Raw genomic sequence first — 16,068 nt, 5'->3', positions numbered from 1 at the left:
TAACGGCAAGAAATTTAAATTGATTTCTGAATATCTTGCTGATTTTTGTTATTGAACTGTACAGTTTCACATTGTAACACAGACAAAATAACAACACCTAACTATATTCAAATTCCAGGACGGAAATAGGAAAGTATGCCATATACTGCCAACGGTCAATGGAGAGAACTCAGAAAAATGGCGATCGTGTATCAAAGCCTTCCAGGATGGAAATCCTATCAATTCTCTTGAGAAATCCTTATCATCATTCCTTACCTTTCAGCATTCCTGTACATTTCATGAATGGCACATACCAAGTAGGCATCTTGCTCACATCAGTTTAAAAAAGTGACTTCTATTGGATGTGAATTGCTGCAAGGCATCCTGATAACATGATAAAGACATGCAATATAATGTAAAGTTATTCTTTATTATTTAACCAGTAGTAAAAGTTATGGTCCTGAATATTGTATTGTAAATTTAATAAAAATTAATTGTTGAGTCTTGAAAATGTGCTTTTCTGCATGGCAATACTGAAGAAACCTTACAGCTGATTATTTCAAATGTTTGGAAGTCAGAAAGTTCTTATCAAAATTGAAACTTGTTGCTCCAATGGAATTCCAGTCAAGCTGAGGGCAATGAATTAGCTAATGGTAACAAAATGAAATGTAACAATGGAACTCCACTGTCCACAAAATGATTGCTTAATGGTTTAGAAAAAATGTGAAAAATGTGATTGATGTTTAAAGCACTGATTATATTTTAATTTGTTTTAATAACTTAGTATGTTAATTATCTTTTCAATTGTATGAGTCTTCCTCCAAACATAAGCAAACTGAGCCATTTTGAAGCTTCATTAACTTTAAAATTTTTGTGTCCGAATATATAGGTTGTGGGATTTGATGCATCAACCACAGTGGAAGAATTTCTTCACACTCTGAATCAAGACATTGGCATGAGGAAACCAGCGCAGTCTGGATTCTTTCTTTTCACAGATGATCCCTCAGGAAATGACCAAGAACACTGTCCTCAAGGAAGCATAAAGGTAAATGTGTGGCATGAAGAAATAATCACACTGACTTACCATTAATTGAAGGATTTAATTTATTGGAGTTATGAATCTGTAGATGCTAAATACGTGCAACTAGGAACTGGAATTATGTAGTAAATTGACAAGGGCATCAGACACTCTTTTTAATAGTGACCCTTCTGTAGTCCTAAATATTGTATTGTAAATTAATACATGGTCAGCCTGGAGAAGTCCCTTTTTATTTTCAGCACTTTTTACAGACCTGAAAGGAAAAGCCAATATTTGCACAAGAAGGAATAGGTAATTGAAAGAACAGGAAAAGTAAATATTAAAACCTACTAATTGCTTTCACAAAGAGGCAGTTGATGGGTTTTATAAATGAATAAGAACATTAGAAAAAAGTCATGGATAGCAAAAAGCTATTTGATTTCAACCAGTCAAACCTGGCATCTCTTAACATCATTTGTTCTACCACTTTAACTAGTAATTCATTCAAACATTAACATTACACTCATTCGCTGTAAAGTGCTCCGGGATTCTTGGTTTATATTGAACAGTGCACAACTTTGATACACAAGGTAAGCGTATCATTGCAACTGTTACCTCAGTAACAGATCTGTCAACATATTCACACAGCTGTCAAGATGGGCTTTTGACTAAAGTATCTAAAACTATCACAGCAATCTTTGCATTAAACATTCATGAAACAAAATTATAATATCAAATCTACTGCAGAGTGAATGCTGAGTATATGCTCCTGAGATACTTACACTTATTACAGCGTATATTCATATACATAACATATGAAATGATACATCATTGCTGACCTGATCCAAGCTTTGTGCTTTCTCTATGTTCTAATGTCCCTAAGCATATTTCTGTCTTTGCATAGATATCCCTTAGTTTGAAAGTGGCCCAAATTTCCTAGTATGTGCGCACTGATATGGAAATGCCACTGGCCACACCACTTATGCAGGGTCAGGTTACTCGAGCAGTAGCATATTTTCCATCATGTGCGCAAGTATCCAAGTTACTTGCTGACTTGGAGAGTGTGGATGAAGTCTGTTCTGTGAGATAGCACCTTAAAGCTTTGCCTATGCCATCCATATTTCACCGCTAAGCTCTATCTCCTATTAGCCACTACTGACAGAAAAGCATTCTCACTCATACCAATGACATTAGTGAAGACCTGACTTGTAGTTCTGTGTGATTTGAGTCTGGCAAAGCTAGAAAAAAATAATTCATCTAATGGAATACCAGGCTTGTATAGAATCCCAAGTGTGGGAACAGGCCATTCGGCCCAACAAGTACACATCACCCCTCTGACGAGCATCCCATCCAAACGCAGCCCCTGTACTGTCTCCCTGCATTTTCCACGGCTAATCCATCTCACCGGGACACTATGGGCAATTTAGCATGGCCACTCGAACTAGTCTGCACGTTTTTTGAATTGTGGGAGGAAACCTCACACAGATGCAGGGAGAATGCGCAAACTCCACATAGTCACGTGAGGCTGGAATCGAACCCAGGTCCCTGGTGCTGTGAGGCAGCAGTGCTAAGCACTGAGCTCCTGTGTCACCCCACCACAGCAGCTTGAAAATATTGGAAACATCAACACTTATTAACATCTATGGCTGTGGATGAGTTCTTTATTCATTTGTGGGATTGCTGCCTTGGCCAGCATTTATTGCCCACCTCTAGTCGCCTTTCACAAGTTGGTGGCAATGGATGAGGAGGGATTTGTTGAAGTTGTGCAATGATCCAAAATGGTCACATAAGTTTATTACAGATTGCTAGTGTTCATAATATATCGTGGCTCTGCCCCTCTCACATAATTGACTCTCAACTTCAGAATTTCCACTGGTATAAACTTCTTATTTTTAAAGGACCTTCCAAGAGTCATGTGAGTTACTTAACTGGTGTTTTAATCATTCAGTTCAAGAACCTATTGTACTTTGCAGAGGATCTTGATCAAAGGAGGCGATGGCCTAGTGGTATTATCACTGGACTGCTGACCCAGATAATGTCAGGGGACATGGGTTTCAATCCCACCATGGTGGAATTTGATAATAGTATTAAGAGTCTAATGATGACCATGAATTCATTGCCGATTGTCGGGAAAAATCCATCATGTTCATTAATTGTCTGTGGGGAAGGAAACTACTGTCCTTATCTGATTTAGGTAATTAAGAATGGGCAATAAATGCTGCCTGTCCAGTGATGCCCTCATCCTATGAATGAATAAAAAGATGGGCCAATGGGCCGAGGAGTTGCAGATGGAGTTTAATTTAGATAAATGTGAGGTGCTGCATTTTAGAAAGGGATATCAGGGCAGGACTTATACACTTAATGGTAAAGTCCTGGAGAGTGTTGCTGAACAAAGAGACCTTGGAGTGCAGTGTTATACTTCCTTGAATGTGGAGTCACAGGTAGGTAAGATAGTGAAGGTGTTTGGTATGCTTGCCTTTATTGATCAGTGTATTGAGAATAGGAGTTAGGAGTCAGGTTTTGGCTCTACAGGACATTGGTTAGGCCACTATTGGAATACTGCATGCAATTCTGGTCTCCCTCCTATTGGAAGAATGTTGTGAAACTTAAAAGGGTTCAGAAAAAATTGGCAAGAATTAAAGCAGAATACTGCAGTCCTGAAAAGGTATTGAACTGGATTCAGAATGTTAACTCTGTTTCTGTCTCTGCAGATACTGCCAGACTTAAGATTCTCCAGTACTGTTTTTATACCAAATGAGTCTATTTGTATTGATGAGTTCAATTTAAAACTTGTTCAAATTAATTTATGTAAAAATTTAAAATTTATATAGCCTAGTTGATGATTATGATTTTAAATTGCAATTTAAGTTGATTATTGTTCAACTCAGAAGAGTTTTCAGGGAATTTTCCGTATCTTTATTATGAAATTCCTGTAAGCTTTGTGACCAAAATAACTACAAATGCTGCATTTAGCAATGTACATTCTTGGTTCAGATTTATTTTGCCATTACAGAACCTTCGGCAATATTATGCAACATGAATCTAATGTTACTTAGTAGTACGTTGTTACTAACAATAGAAAATCATTTCAATAATTTTTGTTTCTTCATTCAGATTTGTGATATAATATGCAAATGGGAGCAGGCTTCCAAGGAACAACATCCTGGCAAATTTGAGGGAACTAGGACTGTCCGGCTCACCTATAAGAATAGGTAATGTTTGAGGCAGATACAGTTAGTATAACAATCTTCTTCACCTTCACCATCTCCCTTGCAAAGGTTCTACAATACAATCAATTTCCTTTATATTAATCTTCACTGATCATTTTATTATATTCTAATGGAAATTAGGAAACATTTTGCAATTGACTTGTGCATTTATTTTAATATCGTCATAAAAATTCTCATCTAACAGAAAGAGTTCTGATGAGAGTGGAACATGTGCAAAGTGGGAACTGAGCAGTTTGTGAACTTGTTGATTTCCCACTCAGTGCATTGTTTAAAATCCCACATCTGTTTGCTAACTACTTATAAATGCTCTTTTATATTGCAGGATAGCTTCATTTAAACAACTACCTCATGTAAATAAAGAAATATGTTGTATTTGTGTAGTGCTTTTCATGAGCTTAAGACACTCCAATAGCATCACGCAGATACTGCTGCTTCTCAGACGAATATAAGAGGTTGCATGGCACTATTCTGAGGAAAAGATGGTTGTTCTCTCTAGTATCTTTGTCAGTATCTCCATCCTTCAACCAACATTCCTAAAACAAGGTCTGTGGAACCTTGATATGTGCAAATGGGCTGTCCCCATTTTTTTGACGTAACAACATGGGGGCGACACAGTGGCTCAGTGGTTAGCACTGCAACCTCACAGTGCCAGGGACCCAGGTTTGATTCCAGCCTCTGATTATGACTGTGAGGAGTTTGCACATTCTCCCAGTGTCTGTGTGGGTTTCCTCCAGATGCTCCGGTTTTCTCCCACAATCTAAAGATGTGCAAGTTAGGTGGATTAGTCATGCTAAATTGCCCGTAATATTAGGTGCATTAGTCAGGGAAAATGTAGAGAAATAAGGGAACGGGTCAGGGTGGGTTAATCTTCGGAGGGTCTGTGTGGACTTGCTGAGCCGAAGAGCCTGTTTCCACACTAGGGATTCTAAGTTCTAAGCACATTCAGAGAACATAGTGACTGCACTTCAAATTACTTCAGAGTCACAGAGTCATACAGCATGGAAACAGACCCTTCGGTCCAACTCGTCTATGCTGACCAGATATCCCAACCCAATCTAGTCCCACCTGCCAGCACCCGGCCCATATCCCTCCAAATCCTTCCTATTCATATACCCATCCAGATGCCTTTTAAGTTTTGCAATTTTATTAGCTTCCACCACTTTCTCTGGCAGCTCATTCCATACACGTACCACTCTCTGCGTGAATAGGTTGCCCCTTAGTTCTCTTTTACATCTTTGCCCTCTCACCTTAAACCTATGTCCTTGAGTTCTGGACTCCTCCACCCCAGGGGAAAGACTTTGTTTATTTATCCTATCCATGCCCCTCATAATTTTATAAATCTCTATAAGGTCACCCCTCAGCTTCCAACACTCCAGGGAAAACAACCCCAGCCTATTCAACCTCTCCCTATAGTTCAAATCTGCCGACCCTGGCAACATCCTTGTAAATCTTTTCTGAACCCTTTCAAGTTTCACAACATCCTTCTAATAGGAACAAGACCAGAATTGCATGCAATATTCCAAAAGTGGCCTAACCAATGTCCTGTACAGCTGCAACATGACCTCTCAACTTCTGTACTCAATACTCTGACCAATAAAGGAAAGCATATCAAATATTTTTCTACCTGCAACTCCACTTTCAAGGAGCTTTGAATCTGCATTCAAGGTCTCTTTGTTCAGCAACACTTCCTAAGACCTTACCACTAAGTGTACAAGTCATGCTGAGATTTGCTTTCCCAAAATGTAGCACCTCGTATTTATCTAAATTAAACTCCATCTGCCACTCCTCAGCCCATTGGCCCATCTGATCAAGATCCCATTGTAATCTGAGATTACTGACTTCACTGTCCACTACATTCCAATTTTGGTGTCATTTGCAAACTTACTAACTATACCTCTTATGCTCACATCCAAATCATTTATATAAATGACAAAAAGTAGAGGACCCAGTACCGATCCTTGCTGCACTCCAGTGGTCACAGGCCTCCAGTCTGAAAAGCAATCCTCCACCACCACCCTCTGTCTTCTAACTTCAGCCAAATGCCTAGTTTTTCCTGTATTCCATGAGATCTAACCTTGCTAACCAGTCTCCCATGGGGAACCTTGTCGAATGCCTTACCGAAGTCCATACAGATCACGTCAACCGCTCTTCCCTCATCAATCCTCTTTATTACTTCAAAATACTCAATCAAGTTAGTGAGACATGATCTCCCATGCACAAAGCCATGTTGACTATCCGTAATCAGTCCTTGCCTTTGCAAGTTTTGAGAAGACTTGTAGCTCAGTTGAGGTTCTGGATGTAGGTTTTCTCGCTAATCTGGAAGGTTCATTTCCAGATGTTTCATCACCCTAATAGTTAACATCTTCAGTGGGACTCCAAGCAAAGCACTGCCTTCTATTGATATGTTTGGATTTCTTTGGGTTGGTAATGTCATTTCCTGTTATTCTTCTCAGGGGGCGGTAGATGTGTTCTAACTTGATGTATTTCTTGATAGAGTTCCAGTTGGAATGCCACGCTTCAAGGAATTCTTTTGCGTGTCTCTGTTTGGCTTGTCCTAGAATGGATATGTTGTTCCATTCAAAGTGGTGTCCTTCCTCATGTGTATGTAAGGTTACTAGTGAGAGAGGGTCATGTCATTTTCTGTCTAGCTGATGTAGCCATGAACTTTGTAAGGAATTTTAATCTCGGGTTTCAGATGGATTTTTCACCCTTGATCTTAAATCCTTAACAAAGCATTCTCAGCAATTAAGGATCTTTGAACGTAAACTGATCCAAATTATATTAACATTTAGATTAGATCACTTACAGTGTGGAAACAGGCCCTTCAGTCCAACAAGTCCACATCGACCCGCCAAAGCGCAACCCACCCAGACCCATTCCCCCACATTTACCCCTTCACCTAACACTACGGGCAATTTAGCACGGCCAATTCACCTAACCTGCACATTTTTGGATTGTGGGAGGAAACCGGAGCACCCAGAGGAAACCCACGCAGACACTGGGAGAATGTGCAAACCCCACACAGAGAGTCGCCTGAGGTGGGAATTGAACCCGGGTCTCTGGTGCCGTGAGGCAACAGTGCTAACCACTGAGCCACTGTGCTGCCATTACCAATTTTCCATTTCGATACTAAAATCTTGTCAGTGAACGAGTTAACCACTTCTTGTCAAAATAATTCATCAGGAAAGTCAGGCAAGTAACATTCCTTTGTTTCACCCTAAATTTGTTAATAAATAGCATCTTTAATCATAAAAAATATTCAAGGTACATGAGAATGCTTGATTAGTAAGCATAATTAATATTCATTCCCCAGCTCTTATGGCAAATATGGCTTAGTGTTAACAACATGTCATGGCTCTGTCTCTCTCACATAATTGACTCAAAACTTAATTTCAGGATTTCCATTGTTACTAACTTTTACTCTTAAAGGACCCAGCCTGGGAGAAAGTGTCCTGGGAGGTCCCAGGATGACCGGGTTCCCCTAAGAGGTTCCCCAGACTGAAAGTGAAGATTGCTAACTGAAGCTGTCCCTGTGCACCTGCACTGCAGAACAGAAAAGAATAAAACCAAAAAATCCCTCTTACTCCTCACCACTCATAACTCTTCTCCCACATAATCCTAACGTCATCCAATCCTAGGTATGGCCCCATGATGGCCTGGAGTAGTCAGTTCCAAATGGCGGAGTAAGCTCAAAAAGGACATCACCTTTTCCAGCTCCTAATTCAAAGGTTCTTTGAAAGTTTTGACAGTTCCAAAGAAGAGGTTTGTACATTTTTAGATTGACATTTGACATAATTTTGCAATCCCAAAAGACACCTGACAATCACACAAATGCACTTAATGCCCCACAGAAGGGCTTTGGATACCCTGATATGACCTGGGGCAACACCTAGAGGGGCATCACCTCTCCAAAGAGATTCCTCAGCTACCCAAAGTAAGTTCACTGGAACAAACCTACTCTGACCTGTTTTGCTTTTTGCGCTCTGTATTCCATACAGCAGGAATACCAAACTCCAATGAATGACAGCTGGCCATTTAAATGATCAGCTCTGTCTAGGGTATGCACACAGATAAAGTTTGAGACATCCACAAACTTGCCCACACAGGAATCTGAAATGTCCACATGTCAGGACAAAGTTCTGACTCTGGGTTTTTGAAATTCTCAGCTATTCATTGTGATGACAGTCTGGACCAAAGTCTGCAAGGTTTGTTTAAAATAGATTCTGTATAAAGCTAATAATGTAATAGCTTTTCAAAACATTACTCTATAGTGTTTTAGTTTTCCAGTTATTAGTTTCTACTGATAATTTAAGAATTTTAGCTGAGATTTCCAGATTTTAATACAACCTTATTTTTGCATCTTGGTACACTATGGATGAAGGTGTTGCCTTTCTTTAGATTATTGGGACTGCCTAGTATCAGTTTGACAGTCTCATTCTCATGAGCATTCTCATATCTGATGAGCATTCTCATATCTGTTTTCTCCTGTTAGTGCTAATGTTTTAAAAATCTTTTCTCAGGAACTTAACTTACATGCAAGAGACACACTGCATGATTTGCTTCTCTCTGGCTAGTTGAGTTCTTCAAACTCTCAGAGCTTCTATAACATTCCCTACATCAGCAAATACCTTTCTTTCCCTCTTCTCTGAGTGGTCTCTCATCAAACAAAAGAATAAAACCAAAAAATCCCTCTTACTCGTCACCACTCATAACTCTTCTCCCACATAATCCTAACATCATCCAATCCTACGCATGGCCCCATGATGGCCTGGAGTAATCAGATCCAAATGGCGGAGTAAGCTCGAAAAGGACTTCATCTTTTCCAGCTCCTAAGTCATAGGTTCTTTGAAAGTTTTTGAATATAATTTTGACCTTTCTATTTAAAACATTTCTTTTGTTCATAATCACCAATCAGAATGATCCACTTCACAAAATAATTCTCTTATTTAGGGAAATACCTTATTTAAATGCCAAATCATTATAGAAAGGAGGACAAGCCTGCCATTGACATTGGCTTCCATTTGGGGAGGCTGTTTAAAAACACTGAGCCATAGAACTAAAACTGCTCAATGTTCAAGAAAAGCCTGATTTTCAAACCAGAACATTTCCTTTATCAGTTAGAAATTCCACCTAGTCCATATAGGGACTGCATTTCTTTCCAATTCAATTGTGGAGCCATTCTTCCCTTCCCAGTCTCTTCTACTGTCCAACCAGTCTCTTAGCCTGAAATTGGCATTAGTTTGTAAATAATAATAAAATAGGTACTGTTAGGAAATTTTCATTTTAAGTTTATAATCTACAGGTCATTCTCCTGTAACGTGCGCTTCATTAACGTGAATTTGCTATAACAATTTATGAGTTGGGGATACTGTTTCTAAAGTGTGAACTTAGAAAACATGTGTTGGCTGTAATGTGATTACATCGTCAACACTTTAAGTACAGTTTCTAAAGCTCGATTTTTCTATAATGCTGGTTGCACAAGAATGCAACCATTGCATTATGGAAGACCTACCTGTACTTGGAAGTCTCTACGTTATAGTAAGTACTTTGGTAGTTGAGAAGAAAAGAAAGGTTAGTGGTTTGGCTGGGAGTCGTCTTCAACATTGGCAGAGACTTTGATTCAAAATGACAGAATTTCACTCTTTTCCCATTCACAGGCTCTACTTCTCCTCTCAAGCTCGTGGAGAGACGGACAGAGAAAAACTATTGCTGATGTACCAAACAAATGTTGAAATTGTAAATGGACACTTTCCTGTAAACAAAGAACTTGCATTAGAAATGGCAGCACTACTAGCTCAGGTAAGAGTGTAATTAACCTATTAACCGATTCCAGTTTCAACAATTTATCACTTTTTAATTCTATGAAAATAAAATGTACATTAGTTTGTTTCATGAGATGTTTAGATTTGTAAAATACCATTATGCTAAACTAGTTTTCTAAGTATTTGGTGTTGCTTTTTTCTTTACATTGTTTTTTTTTTAAATCATGCCACAGTGTAGCACATTTCATGCTGTACTATAGAGAGATTTCTAACATTCCAAAATATCATGGAATATTAGATTCCTGCCATTCATGATACTACTGATTTCAACATTTTCTCAAAAAAACTTGTGAAGATCAGAGCGCAACATCACAACAATTTAACATTTCACTACAAACATATGTGACTTTTGGCATACTAACAATGCTGTGTAGTAACCTAACAGTTCTACTCTCAAAGCTCATAAGCCCCAGATTGGAAACTAGAACTTTGAATTCTGAAGCTGCTTGCTTTCAATCACAGGAATACAATTTAAATACTTTTTCTTTAATATATGTTATTTTAACATCAATGGCACCATCTACATATACAATTGATAGGATTTTTTGTCATATCTGACAGCCAGTCTCATTTCCCACCAAAACCAGTATTGTTAAAATCCTGGTTTTCTTTTTCCTACTAATTCTAAAAACATACTTTATATTTCAGATAAAAGCTTGGAATATATGACCCTCTGTCCCCCTCCCCTTAACTCCTTTATTTCAGCCAGTGACATTGGTTGCAGTTATGCTATCTGCAGTTCTACAAAACCTCATAAATTACTCTTTTTTTATGTGTAATTCTTGAGAATAAATGCTAAGAGCTGTTGTGTTGCGTTTGATCGTTCCTACACCCAAATTGCTTCCAGCAAGAGTTAATGAACAGCAATTAGGAGCGGCATCCTGGTCAATTGTTTTAGTACCTGGTTAGGGCTGCTAAAACCTGAGAAAGTACCCAAGTTGCTGCCTGAAGCTAGTGGAGCACAAAGTAGTAATTATACCATTGATCATTCTGATAATATAACAGTAAGCTTTAAACCACTGCATACTGAAAGGATGTAACTTAGATTGGCATTTTAGGTGGATATTTGTTTTCGAGTAAAGCTAGCAATTGATTGATTTTTGCCAGTTTGTGGATCTTAGTTAACATTATAGCTTTGTTCAGCAAGGATGTTTAGGATGGGAAATCCAAATTAAAATGAGAAGTTTGTCACTTAATCTTGTAGTTATTGTAATAATCATTTTAAAAAGCCTTAGGGCAAGATGGCAAAACAGCAGTCAATTGTGTGTTTTTCATTAGGTGGAGTTTGGAGACTTTGAACGACCATTCTCAAATCCAGCCAGTCAGGTCTCAGTGCAATCCAAATCAAACCAAACTCTGAAGCAAGTAATAGAGAAATTCTATCCAAAAAGATACAAACAAGGCTGTACAGATGAACAAATTAAGTATGTATGAAGCCCATTCAATATAAACACTATGACTGCCAGTTTTCTGTGATGTTACCATTCTTTTCAGTAAATATTCAAATGATTAATTAGATAGCTCTTTATTATTGTTGCAAAGCTCAGTGGGTTTATTTGAGATTTATGAAGAGAAAATGAGGTCTGCAGATGCTGGAGATCAGAGATGGAAATGTGTTGCTGGAGAAGCGCAGCAGGTCAGGCAGCATCTAGGGAACAGGAGAATCGACGTTTCGGGCATTAGCCCTTCTTCAGGAATGAGGAAAGTTTGTCCAGCAGGCTAAGATAAAGGATAGGGAGGAGGGACTTGGAGGAGGGGCGTCGGAAATGTGATAGGTGGAAAAAGGTCAAGGTGAGGGTGATAGGACAGATTGGGGTGGGGGCGGAGAGGTCGGGAAGAAGATTGCAGGTTAGGGAGGCGGTGCTGAATTTGATGGATTTGACTGAGACAGGCTGGGGGGAGGGGAAATGAGGAAACTGGTGAAATCCGAGTTCATCCCTTGTGGTTGGAGGGTTCCTAGCCGGAACCAACCCAACCACCCTGTAGCTCAACATTTCAATTCCCCCTCCCACTCCACCAAGGATATGCAGGTCTTTGGACTCCTCCATCGTCAGACCACAGCGAAACGACGGTTGGAGGAAGAACGCCTCATCTTCCGGCTAGGAACCCTCCAACCACAAGGGATGAACTCGGATTTCACCAGTTTCCTCATTTCCCCTCCCCCCAGCCTGTCTCAGTCAAATCCATCAAATTCAGCACTGCCTCCCTAACCTGCAATCTTCTTCCCGACCTCTCCGCCCCCACCCCAATCTGTCCTATCACCCTCACCTTGACCTTTTTCCACCTATCACATTTCCGACGCCCCTCCTCCAAGTCCCTCCTCCCTATCCTTTATCTTAGCCTGCTGGACAAACTTTCCTCATTCCTGAAGAAGGGCTAATGCCCGAAACGTCGATTCTCCTGTTCCCTAGATGCTGCCTGACCTGCTGCGCTTCTCCAGCAACACATTTCCATTACTTGAGATTTACTTGTATTGAGTGCTGAAATAAAGTCACCAGTTTTTCACAAATGGGATTTCAAAACATAGTTCATGGAAGTAAAACTAAAATAAAAAGTGAAAAAAAATTTTGCACAAATACATTCAGTAGAAAGTATTGTGCCTCCATACTACCATGTGTCTACTTTAGACAGCTATGTCAGCGACTTTCGACTAAATGGATGGCTCTTCGAGGACGTGCTACTGCTGACTGTGTGCGCATTTACTTTACTGTAGCCAGGAAATGGCCGTTTTTTGGAGCAAAACTGTTTACAACAAAGGTAGGATCCTGTTTTCTCCTATCTAGACTTGTTCCCCAAATGTGAATTTTCTTTTAACGTCATGCCGTATTAAGTGTTTCACAGAAATATCAGACGTTTTCTTGGCCCATTGTATTAAAGCACCAGCTAAGACCTTGTATATAATTCAGCTTTGTTCCTTCCTTCCATTTGTTCATTCTTTCTAAGATGGAATATTCCCAATTTCCCCATTTGTGGGGAAACACTGAGCAGAAGAAGGCGCTTATTCATCAAAGAGCAGTGAATATGGAGGCATTCCTACTGAATGTTCATCAATCTGCCAATAACTGGCTACTGACAGAGGCAGAAGCAAGGGAACAAATGGCCATCAGACTGCCCTGATGGATAATGATGGGAAAAGATGAAAATGCAGAATACATAGTCTTTATTCAGCTCAGAATGTTACTGAGGAAGATATTCACTATTCCCTTAAAGGAATAAAATCACAAGCAAAAGCTTAAAGAAAAATGATGTTGCTGCATATAGGAATACTCATCTATATGGTGAATGACGGTCAAAAATCAATAGGAATTTCAGAATAGTCAAGTCCCAGAATTTTATTGAAAACAATTACTATATGGTATATATGATCAATAATAAGGGCTACATCAGTGTTAGTGCTATTGAATTTTCTAGCATATCAAGAGACTATTCTTTTCAGTAGCAATTATGTTGGAAATTTATCTTTTCCCTTATATACACTGACAATTTGGATATGTCAGTGAGCCATTGTGAATAAGAGGTCAAATTGTCAGTTCAACTAATTTCAATTTGTGTTCTTTTGTTACCCACACATTTTATATGGAGATTGTCGTTGCTTTTATTTATGTTCTCTAGCCTGTTGCTCCACCACTATCTGACACTGCACCCATTTGGTTAGCTGTGAATGAGAATGGAATCAGCACTTTGGAATACAATTCTATGGTAAGAATAAAAACTTTTAAACATTATACCATAATATTTGCTCCTTTTATTTAAATGAAAAACACAGTACTATCCTGTTAAACTTAAGTAAGGCTTTCTGCTGTTGAAAAGGAAATATGGTTTTAGAAATGACCTCTGATACACACTGACTAGGAGGGTTCAGAGATTACTTCAAGCTTTATCAATAAAAGGTGAAACTATGGAACAACAAACAATGAAAACTGATTAGTTGGAGCAAACAGAATATTAGAAAAGTCTGCAAAAGTTTATTACAGCTATAAGCAAGGAAGTGTTACTTTACTGTCAGCTGCTCTTTCAACTAAACAAAACCAAGTTTATACAATAAGAGAAAACACAATATAGAGTCATAGGGTCTGCAGCATAGAAAAAGATCCTTTGGCCCATTGAAATATGTATGATTGTTTGACATTAGATTTGCATCAGTTACTCTGCCACTGAAATGTACAGCTCTAACTATTGTGGAATTTTGAAATGTAACAACATGCAGTACGAAATCAAATAATTCAGGAGCAAGGTCCACTTAGGGAAAGTCCAGAGTTTTACTGTCCTGGAATCTATTCTCCTACCCAGTTACATTTGCATCACTCTCTTCCTGAACTCTCCATGCTGCCTTCCCCTGATGCTCAGACTTTCTCCCTCTTCCAGAAATGACGAAGTAACTGATGAGTGCTGTTGAGATGAGGTTAGGCAGGGAAAATCTGCAGGATCTAAAATTCATGTTTATGGCAGGCATGCTGCCTCATACTTCCCACTAAAAGTTGAAATTGCCCCATAGAGATTTACCTGTATAAAGAAGGTTATCATCAGTAGTCATTAAGGTACAAGCAACACCAGGAATTAAGAAGTATTAATATATTTTTTGTATTTGTTGCTCCTAAGTAGTGTATTCGATTTTCTAATTCCACAGCGCTTGATAACAACATATGCGTACAAGAATATCATAACCTTTGGAGGCTGTTGTGATGATTTTATGCTTGTAGTTGGAAAAATAGCAGATGGTGGATGTACTAAAGGCAAACAAACACAAAAACTCCTGTTTTCCATGGCTAAACAAAAGGTCTGTATGATTATATTTTAAATCTATCATAGGACAATTGAATATATAAAAATATTCACATTTACATAGGACCACTAACATATAGCAAGATGCCTCAAAATCCTTGAAATACTTTTGATATAGGCCTGGGTATAAGGGAAATTAGGAGATGCACATTGGGTACAGTTCAATTGGTGGAATATAAGGCACCTTTTATAGGTGAGGTGAGACATACCAAGCCGATGAGAGTGTAGGAGGATTACAATATTCAACTGATCATCGCAGCCAGGACCTGTAGTATCTTACCTCAGTGTTTCCTAGCCAATCAGCAAGGGACATGTGTAGATTCTGTCAAATGGTTGTATTCTAATTAAAGGGAATAGAAGCAAAATATTGTGGATGCTAGAGATCTGAAATAAAAATACGAAGTATTGGAGAAACTCGGCAGATCTTGCAACATCTGTGGAAAAGGTAACGGAGATAAAGTTCCAAGTTCAGTATAAATCATTTTAAATTCAAAACATTAAGTCTGTTTACCTTCTCCACAGATGCTGCCAGAACTGCTGAGTTTGTCCAGTATTTTGTGTTCTTATTACTACTTAAAGGAACTATGGTATCGATTAAAATGGCTGAACTGGACAATTCCTGAGGGTACAATAACTACTCTGGTGGTGAGGTGCCCCTTCCAAAGGACAAGACAAAGAGATCAGCCTCTCAAACCACGCCAACATGTATGAAAGTCACCAAGGAAATTAGCAGCAAGTGTCAACAGCAATCCTGATTAGTGCTGAACCTAGCTCTCCATGACAGCTGCCAACCTGTCCATCGAGGCAGCCCTACACTTGCATGTCTGAGGCTGCAAGGTCCCAACCAAATTGCTGCAGTCCTGCAGAATTTGTTCCAGGCTGCCCAGTGCCCCAGCAAACGTGTTTGCTGGTCCTTTATGTACTTCATAGAATCCCTACAGTGTGGAAACAGGCCATTTAGCCCATTGAATCCACACCAACACTCCGAAGAGCATCCTACCCAAACCCACCTCCCTACTTTATCGCTGTATCCTGCTTTTCCCATGGCTAATCCGTCTAGTCTGCACATCCCTGGACACTTTGGGCAATTTAGCATGACCAATCCACCTGACCTACACATCTTTGGACTGTGGGAGGAAATGGAGCACCCGGAGTTGTCTAAGATAGCAGAGACAACATACTGGCAGTTACCCTGACAGTGAAAATCATTCACCTTCTAGATGATTTCCGTACATCC

The 16,068-nt window shown here is 39.2% G+C and overlaps 1 protein-coding gene across 1 annotated transcript in view; it reads left to right on the top strand.

The window, feature by feature from the left end:
- plekhh2 (pleckstrin homology domain containing, family H (with MyTH4 domain) member 2) overlaps positions 1–16,068 on the top strand; it is a 118,655-nt gene that overhangs the window by 95,841 nt on the left and 6,746 nt on the right. The window contains exons 22-29 of the mRNA XM_043695674.2: positions 119–296; positions 869–1,024; positions 4,112–4,209; positions 9,885–10,026; positions 11,328–11,473; positions 12,677–12,806; positions 13,662–13,748; positions 14,677–14,826. Of these exons, the coding sequence (XP_043551609.2) occupies positions 119–296; positions 869–1,024; positions 4,112–4,209; positions 9,885–10,026; positions 11,328–11,473; positions 12,677–12,806; positions 13,662–13,748; positions 14,677–14,826 (1,087 nt within the window). The remainder of the gene's footprint in view (positions 1–118; positions 297–868; positions 1,025–4,111; positions 4,210–9,884; positions 10,027–11,327; positions 11,474–12,676; positions 12,807–13,661; positions 13,749–14,676; positions 14,827–16,068) is intronic.

This window comes from Chiloscyllium plagiosum, unplaced genomic scaffold, assembly GCF_037043375.1.
Source record: "Chiloscyllium plagiosum isolate Xiang-an unplaced genomic scaffold, Cpla_swu_hap1 HiC_scaffold_10, whole genome shotgun sequence".
Classification (NCBI taxonomy): Eukaryota; Metazoa; Chordata; class Chondrichthyes; order Orectolobiformes; family Hemiscylliidae; genus Chiloscyllium; species Chiloscyllium plagiosum.
This window is presented reverse-complemented; position numbering and strand designations above follow the sequence as displayed.